General features: G+C 41.6%; 1 protein-coding gene across 1 annotated transcript; it reads left to right on the top strand.

Annotated features, from left to right (window-relative positions):
* Positions 1–5,499: 5,499 nt before the first annotated feature.
* Positions 5,500–5,880, top strand: LOC138341832 (uncharacterized). The gene has a single exon (XM_069293746.1). It carries the CDS (start codon positions 5,500–5,502, stop codon positions 5,878–5,880), a length of 381 nt encoding a protein of 126 aa, XP_069149847.1.
* Positions 5,881–11,177: the final 5,297 nt, after the last annotated feature.

The raw sequence follows: 11,177 nt of genomic DNA on the forward strand, positions 1-11,177 counted from the left end.
TGAAAGAATTATCAATACATGCAATACACGATTCTATAATTGTTATTTTAGTTATGTTTTACCTCATTATTCGCCGATGGTTCCCACAACCCTGGTTATGAAGTTTAGTTACCCATAGACATAATCACAATATTCAAAAATATGATATAAGAATTCATGCACTTAGTTCAATGAGAAAGAGTAAAATCTGAAAGTTCAGTTGATTAATAAGCAAAAGTCACCAACAATCAATTACAAAAGTCTCAAAAATAATAAAGAATCTCACAAAGAGTCTAAAAAATAATCAAGAGTCTAACCAAATAATCCAAAGTCTAATAATTAAGAGTCTAACCTCAAAAACGAGGTTTTTCGGACTATATATAAAAAAGTAAAACCTAATTAAATAAGGACTTTACTTGCTGGAAATCTGTCAAAACGCGGCTGGATCGACAGACCTCGCTACGGATTGTCGTGATCACGACGGACCTTCATGGACTCCGTCGTCCCATACTTGTGCAATTTCTTCTGCTGCTCTCTTCATTACCCTCGACGGCAGGTATAACGGATCGTCACAGGCACAACGGTCCGTCAGGGATCTCCATTCCAAAACATTTGAACTCTTGGAATTTGGGTACTGGGACTACTTTTTTTATCTTCATGAAGAACCAGCAGTACATACCGTCATGGCTACGACAGTCTGTCACGCTTTATGTAACCCCACACTTGGTCAGACTTCCCCATCTTCCTTCAGCAACTGCACTATGATGCCACCTACGGACCGTCACGAGCATCACGGACCGTCACAAGCTCCGTAGGTGGTACTTTTCTGTATTTCTTGCTCAAAACCCTCTACATTAATCTTTTAGACATATTTCCTGCAAATAAAGAGAAACTTACATAAAAATTAGCACAAATAGAGAGACCCTTAGGAACAGAGTCTCTGACAACCAGAACGGTTGTGCAGGACGGACCGTTGTGGGAATGACGGTCCATCGCATGTGTCCGTTGGTGGAAACATAGAAAAAGTGAGTGACAACCAGAATGGTTGTGCAGGATGGACCGTCGTGGGAATGACAGTCCGTCGCATGTGTCCGTTGGAGGACACTTAGAAAAAGTGAGACACTCTTAGGAATATGGTCTCTAACAACCAGAAAGGTTGTGCAGGACCGTCGTGGGAAATACAGTCCGTCGCATGTGGCCATTGGTAAACACTTGGAGAAAATTGAACAGTGGGGTATTAGGGCTGTTGGAACAGACCCAACGACGGTCCATCGTGGGTACGACGGTCCATCATCAGGGTCTCATTATGTAACTCAGTGACAGAACTGGGGATGCCCCAAACATCCCCTATGACCCAAATAGAATTGGTAGTGTTTAACCTACATTTGTCTAACCCAAATACCTAGTAAACTAGCAATGCTAAAGCACCTATTTCTAGAGTTGTAACACGGTAATTTCAAGGATTTTCAACCTAGGTCAGGCAGAATTTTATTAAAGAATTAACCTATCAAGAAGAACTAGGCAAATAATAATTGATAAACAAAAATGCAATATAAATTAGTAGAAATTAGAGACACATACCTGAGAATTTGAGAAAAACAAGAGAGAAATGTACTTGTTGAACAAGTAGAGACCCACAACAGCAGACTCCGACTAGTAGATACTGAATTTTAGGAATTTGGAGAATTTGGGGAAAATGATTGGTTGTAAAAGAGAGGGGTTATGATCTTTGGAAGTTAAAAAGGGAGGGAAATTGGAGAAAGAGTGAAGGAATGGGTGAAATGAAGGGATGGGGGTTTTAAATGTTGAATTTTTAAACAATCCCAGCAGGGTTGGGTCGTGTACGCTTCATTAATGACGCGACGAGTCCCCGACGACGGTCCATCTCAATCGTAATGGTCCATCATTGGTTCCATCGCGTGTGCCCTAGTTTGAAAATAATAGAAAAACGTACCTGGCATGATGGATTCGTGCGACGGTATGTCATAGTCAAAACGATTCATCGATGTATCCGTTAGTGACTGCTGCAGAGTGATTTTCTGCAGAATTTCATGGGGATTTGCCTGCAAATTTAAAACCCATTAGTAGAAAATGCTACCATTACTAGAAATAAAAACTACAAGTATTGGGTTGCTTCCTAACAAGCGCCTGATTTAACGTCGCGGCAGGACTGAGGACACTTGATTACTCAGACTTCATCAAGATGATAGGCCTCGATTACTTCATTCGCCGATTCAGCATGCCCGAAATAGATTTTTACGCATTGTCCATTCACATTGAACCGCACACCCTCCTTAGTTTCCAACTCAACTGCTCCATGAGGGAATAGTTGGGTAACCAAGTAAGGACCAGTCCATTTGGACTTGAGCTTGACCAGAAACAAGCGCAACCTAGAATAGAATAAAAGCACCAAATCCCCGACAATAAACTCTTGTTTTTCAATTTTTTTGGTCATGGTACTTCTTCATCTTTTCTTTGTAGAGGGCTGAGCTTTCATAAGCTTTCAAGCAAAATTGATCGAGTTCATTCAACCCAGTTAACCCTTGTTCTGCACCTTCGCTCCAATTCATTTTCAACTTCTTCATAGCCCACTCGGATTTATGCTCTAACTTAACCGGAAGATGACAATCTTTCCCATATACAAGTTGGTATAGGGACATACCTATGGGAGTCCTATACGCTGTCCGCTTGGCCAAAAGAGCATCATCAAGCCTCCTTTACCAATCCGTTCTACTAGCGTTCACTATTTTTGACAATATCGGTTTGATCTCCCAATTCAACACTTCAACTTGTCCACTAGAGGGTGGTAAGGAGTGTCCACATTATGGCGAACCCCATATTTCTCCTGTAACCCCTTGAACAATCTGCTGCAGAAGTTGGAGCCCCCATCACTAACAATTGCCCTTGGGGTGCCAGAACGAGAGAATATTTTTTTTAAGAATGCAATGACATTCTTCCCTTCATTGTTTGCTAGGGCGATGACTTCGACCCATTTAGATACATAATCAACCTCTACTAGAATGTACTTCATTCCATGAGAACTCACAAAAGGGCCTATAAAGTGAATACCCCAAACATCAAATAACTCAGTCACAAGAATGGGGTTTAGAGGGAGCTCTTGCTTTCTTGAAATGCCGCCATCTCGTTCGCATCGATCACATGTTTTAGCAAACTCATGATCATCTTGAGGAAGAATTGGCCAATAGTAACCACATTGTAATATCTTATGAGCGGTTCGGATACCGCTGTGATGTCCACCAATGGTGAGGAATGGCATGCTTCTAACACACTCAACATCTCACATTCTGGGAAAACTCCTATATAAGTATGGTTCATCCCAAAAGAACTTCTTCACATACATGAACTTTTTTCTTTGATGAAAGGACAAGTCCGATGGAACAATATCACTAGCCAGATAGTTCGCAAAATCTGCTAACCATGGAATCAAGTCTTATGAAGAAGCCAATAAATGCTCACCGGGGAAAGTATGATCAATATACGTCTTATCCCCTAACTCTCTCATAGCTTCATCCTCTAGACGGGAAACATGATCAACAACTTGATTTTCAGTTCCTTTTCTATCCATCCCTTCAAAGTAAAATTCTTTTAGCAGTAATACCCAACGAATCAATCTAGGTTTCGCATCCTTCTTTTCCATCAAATATCTCAATGATGAGTGGTTTGTATGCACTATAACTCTAGTACCTAGCAAATAGGAGCGAAATTTTTCAAAAGCAAAGACTACTGCAAAGAAGTCTTGCTCAGTCACTATGTAGTTCTTCTGAGCTTCATTTAGGGCTTTACTAGCATAGTAAATGGGGTGAATAATTTTGGTTCTTTCACTGTCCCAATACAACACCAAGAGCTACCCCACTAGCATCGCACAACTGTTCCAATCCGGAGAAATAATGATAGGTGCAGACACCAATTTTTCTTTTAGCTCACCGAATGCTTTAAGACACGATTCATCTAAGCAAAATTTACAATCTTTCTTCAGCAGTTTGCACAATGGATGTGCAATCTTTGAAAAGTCTCTGATGAATCTCCGGTAAAAACCTGCATGCTCAAGAAAGCTTCTCACACCTTTCACAGAGATCTATGGGGGAAGTCTCTCTATTACTTTGACTTTAGCTCGATCAACCTCTATGACCTTTTCTGAAATGTGATGACCCAAAACAATAGCTTCTTTCACCATGAAATGACATTTTCCCCAATTCAGCACTAAATTTCACTCTTCACATCTCTTAAGGGCCTCATATAAATTATTCAAACACCGCTCGAATGAATCACATCATACATCTCTGAAATGTGGCAAGTGCATTGCACAACCCAAACGATATTTTTTTGAATGCAAAGGTCCCATATGGACAAGTAAAAATGGTTTTTTTCTTGATCTTTAGGAGCAATAGAAATCTTATTATACCCTGAATAACCATCAAGAAAACAGTACCACCCTTTTCCGGCAAGTCTATCCAACATCTGATCCATGACGGGAATAGGAAAATGGTCTTTTTCAGTCCATGCATTTAATTTGCGGTAATCAATACACACCCTCCATCCATTAACTGGTCTCATTGGAACAAGTTCATTTTTTCATTGGGGACCACAGTCATTCCCCCTTTCTTAGGTACACAATGAAGAGGTCATACCCAACTACTATCGGCGATCAGATAGATCACTCCAGCATACAACTACTTAATGATTTCCTTCTTCACGACCTCTTGCATAGGTGCTTATGCGTATCCGGTGCTCAATACTTGGCTTATGATCAGGCATGAGTTGGATTTTATGAGAGCAAATACTAGAAGGGATCCCAATAATGTCCGCAATAGTCCACCCTATATCTCTTTTGAACCTTTTTAGCACTTTCACCAAACTCTCAACTTCTTGTTCATTCAGGTCTGAACCACATTTTGCCAAGGTATGTGATAGACTCCAAAGAGACGGTGGCATTTAGCAAAAGAAAGAGCTCCCTCTAAACCACATTTTGTCGATTGAGTTATTTGATGTGTGGGGAATTAACTTAATGGGACCTTTTGTCAATTCTTATAGGATGAAGTACATTCTTGTGGCAGTGGATTATGTGTCTAAATGGGTAGAAGCTATTGCAGTCTCAAATAATGAAGGGAAGAGTGTCACCACGTTCTTGAAAAAGAACATATTTTCCAGATTTGGCACCCCAAGGGTTATTATAGGTGATGGGGGATCTCACTTTTGCTAGAAGCTGTTTAAGGTATTATTTGAAAAATATACGGTTCGCCATAATGTGGCCACTCATTACCATCCACAAACTAGTGGGCAAGTTGAGGTGTCAAACAGGGAGACTAAGCAAATTTTGGCAAAAAGGTGAATACTAGTAGAACAGATTGATCAAGGAGGCTTGATGATGCTTTTTGGGTCTACCGGACAACATACGATACTCCCATAGGTATGTCCCCATAGCAACATGTATATGGGAAGGATTGTCATTTACAAGTTGAATTAGAGCATAAGGCCATGTGGGTAATGAATAAGTTTAAAATGGATTGGAATGAGGCTGCAGAACAGAGGTTAAACGGGTTGAATGAGCTTGATGAATTTCGCTTGAAGGCATATGAAAGTTCAGCCCTCTACAAAGAAAAGATAAAGAAGTACCATGACCAAAAAATTGAGAAGCGCAATTTTTTGGTCGGGGATTTGGTGCTTTTGTTTAATGCTAGGTTGCGTTCGTTTTCGAGCAAACTCAAGTCCAAATGGACTGGCCCCTATTCGATCATGCAACTATTCCCTCATGGTGCGATTGACTTAAAGAACAAGAAGGGTGTGAGGTTCAAGGTGAACGGGCAGCGAATCAAAATATATCTAGGGCATGCTGAAACGGCAAAAAAAGTGATCGAGGCATACCATCTTGATGAAGTTTGAGTAATCAAGAGCACTCCGTTGTGCCGCGACTTTAAATTAAGAACTGATTTGGAGGCAACCCAATATGTATCCTCTAGCCAAATATAGGTTTTTTATGACTCTCTAGGCATAGTTGTATTATTTTTGCTTTAACTTCTTTAATATTCCGTTTGATTGCTCTTTTCTTTTTCATTACTAGTGTTGGCTAGAGCATAGATTAGGGCACGTGTCCAAAAAGTGTCCAAAAAATACAAAAAGATTATCTTAATAGGTGTTAAATGTGCAAGTATCAATCACCAGAAATATGCAGAAAATTTGGTCTACTGCACCCATCGACGGAACCATCCGTGATGCCTAGGTATGTCTTTCAAATTTTCCAAGTTAGGGCACCCTCGACGGATCCCCATGACGGACCGTCTGATCTGTTACGGTCCATCAATGGGGAATAATCGCGTCTTTATACACCGACCCAACCGGGTGAATATTAAAAGTTTTAAACTTTTAAAATTTTCACCTCTTCACATAATTCCTCATAACCGTTTCTCTCCTCATTTCCTAGCATTTCTCCTCCCTTCATCACCATTAACTCCCATTCTCTAATCATCTTCTGATATCCAACATTTGCTTCAAATTCCCATATTCCCTTTCTCTCCCAAATTCTCCTAGTTTCTTTAGTCCATTGTCGGTTGGTGTTCATGGTTGTTGTTACCGCTGTTCAACTCCTAGACTTCATACTCTTATTCCTCTACTACAATTGTCATGTATAATGTTCTGATCCGCTTAGATTAGCTTTTGTTAATATTCCTGATTACTATGATGTCTAACTATTTGGATACTTAATTTTTGACCATGTTGCATGCTAAAACATCCACAAAAATGTCCTCAGTCCCATAGAACACATACATATTGAAAGGGATGGGTGTGTGTTAAAAAAAAGATAGAGTGTGTTTTCATGATTGTGTTCCTGACCTAGGGACTGATAGGATGTCGAAAATACATGTTAAAACTAGGAAATTTCATGCCCTACGGATGATGGGATGCTAGGTAAACGTTTAGTAAACATATGCTTCTAAGAATACTTTAAATTAGTATGATAGAGTATCAAAGTTTAGCTGCAAAACTTACTTCTTTGAATGTCAGTACGAGACCCCGTTGACAAACCGTCGTTGGGGTCCGTCATCCCTACTTACTATAGTTTACTCTAAGTGTCCCTCGATGGACCACTTTGATAGACCGTCATTCCTTCGAAGGTCCGTCTTTTACAACCGTCGACACTGTTAGAACCTTGTTTCTATCGTTTTAAAAATTTATTCTAAGTGTCTGTCAACAGAACCTTATGAGAATCGTCTTCCCTTCAACGGTTTGTCCTGCAAAACCCATCGACACTATAAGATACTTTCTTTCTGACATTTTAAAAATTTATTCTAAGTGTTCCTCGATAGACCCCATGATGGACCGTCGATGGGTCCGTCCTACACTCTGTACTTCTTTACTGTCATTTCTTCTCTATGCTTTGCTGCCTCCCCTGGTACTAACTACGTCTCTCTGCAGGTACAAATGACCAAAAAGTGTACTGTGTCTACTCACGAGGGCATTCAAAGTCAGTTGCTCGATCAAACAATCTTATCATAGGCTCAGATGATAAGCGTGACCCAAAGTACGTGCCACTAGGCATCCACTTTCCTAACCCTGCTGCCCGATCCACTAGAACCATGCCCACGATGGTGGCGCCCGGCGTAGTCACTACCTCCCAATCTGAAGAGGAGTGCATACTCAGCCGCATATCTTCTGGGTCTACTGCACAGTTTGAGAAAGTATCTGACTCCGAGGATGCTTTCGGTTCTAAGGAAGCGTTTAGTTTTGAGGATGTCTTGGGGAATGAGGTGGCCTCTTCTCCCTCAACCCCATCCCAGTCTGCCTTGTTTAATGAGGCTGATAGTGCTGACTCTACTCTAGCACCGAGATTGGCATCCCCGACCCGGTTTTTGATCAGCCCAACTGGTGGTGTTTTGAGGGGTAATATCAGGTATACACCGACGCCAAGCTACCGAATGACATGGGGGTCATGAACCGGACCCTAACACTAGAGTGGCAGGTCCTTACGGGGAGTATCCCCACATGTTGGATATTCATGAATTATTCACCAACCATCGGCTGGAGTGGAAGGCTCGGGATGTAGGCCACTACAGTGAGGAGATGGTCCGATTGTTCTATGCCTTTTATGTGGCGACTCTCCGATCTCATCTAAACAGGCGGGCAACCCCTGCCGAACATGTTCTTTTTGATTACGTCTGAGTCTGTGGCAAACGGGTTGACATTTCCTTGCCGACCACCCACAAGTATCTCCATGGAGAGGATGTTGATGCCACTCGGACACCTCTCACCACCGAGTTCGACTATCGGTGGAGGTTGATTAAATATGGATGGTTCCTGTGTGAGCCAGAGTTTATAGAGACCACCAAGCGGTGGATTTCACAGTACCTTTGTATCAATGGTGAGGCTGCCGATTGGGTGCTAGAGCTGGAGGGAAGAATCAAGAAGGATAACCTCACCTTCACAGCCAAGTTTTTGTGTCTACTGGTCCAACACTGCCTTTCCCCTACTGTTGCTGATAATATTGTCACCTAGGATCCTGCAGTGCTGATTGCAGCGATGATTGCGGGGTTAAAGGTGGACTTTGCATGGCTACTATAGGCAGTGATGCACGAGAGGTCCTTCAAGGTCAAAACTACTTACCCTTTCCCGTGCATGATTTTTGCTCTATGCAGGTGAGCAGAAGTGCTACACGACATTAATGTTCTCAAGACCCCGTCTGGCACAGTAGATATTAAACTCATTCGGGATGAGGCCAATGAGTTGGTTCCCAAAATAGGACTTTGAATAGAGGTGCAGCCGCTATGTGAGAACCTGGCAGCCACGGTAGAGAAGGGCCAAGGGGCTAATACGACTACATCTAAACACTCTGGTTGAGTCTATCCCGAGTGGCAACACTACTCCGAGCTCCCCTCACTCTATCCCATATGCTACACTGGTCTCGCTAGCTAGCGTCCAGAAACTTGAGGCCCAAATGTCCACACTTCTGCCCCACATCGAGCCTGGGATGTAGAGGTCTATTGCTGAGGCAGAGGATCGCTTAGAGAGGAAGATGGCCCAGCACAGTGAGCGGAAGGTCAGGGAGGTCCACTAGTGCTTGGACACTTTTGAGCTGCAGGTTCTTGCCTTATCAGCCCCTACAATGGATTTGACGTCTATCCAAGGTGCTGTGGACAGTCTTAAAGATGATTTAGATACTATACTAGAGGCTCAGGTACCAGAGTTTGAGGCCCCTTGTGCAGAGCCCGCGAAGGACACAGTGTTGGCTACCTTGTTCTCCACTACCACAGTGCCACCACCTCCATCATGAGAGCGTGCCAAAGAGGCATCGGACTAGAGATGAGGAGGAGTCCCGGGCTCGGAAGAAGGAGTTCCTTGAGTTGGAAGCTGCGAGGAGAGCCTCACTTATTGATGAGGAAGCTCGCCAGTTGAGGGCTATAGAGTTGGGAACTGGGGCATCTAGCTCCAGAGTTGATGAGGCTGAGAGGAGCACTACTGCTGGTGTTGTAGTTTATGAGGACACTATTGAGGGTGTCCTGACTACAGAGGGAGCGGGTTCCACACAATTGGACTCGCCAGCTTGTTGATTGCCGGCGCTTTGCGCCTCAGGTTTGCTTCACCTATCACCTTATTTTATATACTGTTATGCATTGGGAACAATTGCATGTCTTTTTGTTGAGGTGGGGTAAATGGAAAGTGATTGCTAGGGTGAAGTCTGAGTAGCCCAACTCATGATCCTCTCTTGGGGTTTTCTTGCCTGTGTTCTTATTCCCCAAGAGACTGGTTATTTTTATCGTTCAACCGGCATGTAGGTATCTTTGGTACATAGTATATAAATGGAATCTGACACATGATGGCTAAACAAAATGATATTCTGATTTAAAGGAAATGCTGCATGACTAGACACAATAACTGATAAATATGTGGCTCTAAGCGTGACATAGAGATACACCACTGCATGACCCTAAAACTAAGACTCGAACTAGGATTCTGATAATCTGGTAGAGTAATGAGATGTCAAGTGAGTGTGAGGAAAATTGAAATAGTCCACTAGTTGTACTGAGCTAGAACTTTCCTTGTTAGTCTTGCTAAAAGTAAGCCGTAATAGACAATTAGGAAAGGATCATAGGCCTTTGTTCAATAGCCAAGTTTTAGCCTAAATAATAGAAAAAAACCCAAATGAAATTAATCCCTTCATGATCTAAATGATTTGAGCATAAAATAGACCTTTCTTTTTCACCCTAATAGATATTTTCTGGGAACAATGTGTTGGCCCTGGTCTATCCTTGGACATGTTCACCTCACCTTTTGCCAAAAGCATAAGTTTTGGGTGGCTAATGCAGTAAACAACCTTGTCGTGGCCCTGACACAACTTTGTGTATTGTCTACCTTGACTCACGGCAAAGCCATGAGTTGAGGGTGGCTATTATGAGGAATACTCCAGAAAGTGGGGTTGCAAGAGTAAAGCGAGAGAAAGAATGAGAGAAAAGTCACTCAAGGAAAGTTTAAAGCAAAGAAAAATTAAAAGAATTGAAAAAAAAACAAGAAGAGAAGAGTCCTTATACAAAAGAAAAAAGAAGGGATAATAGAAAGGTTAATGAAAATTGAGAAAAAGGGCGGAATAAAACTATAAAAACGTAGGACACTTAGCCGTTATGTCAAGGAGGGATAAAATTAACAAAAATATATCTAAATGTACCATACCTGACCCTTAGCCTAAGTAACAAGCTAAAAAAGTCATATCGTGATCCTAAGAGTGCATTGTGGTAAACTTAAAGAAGTGAAAATAAGAGAAAGCCTATGACAACAAGTATAAATTAGGTGAGAAGTTTTTCTGAGAGTGAGTGTTGAAAAATAATCCTTATACTCAAAATGAAATCGTTGTGTGAAAAATGAGGATGTTTTTTTTTGAATTGAGGACACTAGTTGCAATACCAAAAAATTGGTATCTTAGTGGGAGATCAAAGAGGATAGGTGTCGGTGTGGGGTGACTATGTGTCATGGTTTGATTCAGATGAACAAGCCTACTAGTGATAACATGCATAAATTAATTTGAAAATAATCGAGATTGATAGCCAGATGATTGCAAAAAGCAAAATTAAGGATACTTTTGTATAAAGATTTTGTGGTGAGTCATAGTGCATCGCTTGAGGACAAACAACGAATTTAAGTTGAGGGTGTTGATGTATCGTGGTTTCAGGGTACTTTCAATGATTTTTCCTTAC

This window comes from Solanum lycopersicum, chromosome 1 (genome assembly GCF_036512215.1).
Source record: "Solanum lycopersicum chromosome 1, SLM_r2.1".
Classification (NCBI taxonomy): domain Eukaryota; kingdom Viridiplantae; phylum Streptophyta; class Magnoliopsida; order Solanales; family Solanaceae; genus Solanum; species Solanum lycopersicum.

Bases quoted from the DNA above. Each gene is read 5' to 3' on its own strand.
- LOC138341832 (XM_069293746.1), top strand. From the start codon at position 5,500: ATGGATTGGAATGAGGCTGCAGAACAGAGGTTAAACGGGTTGAATGAG.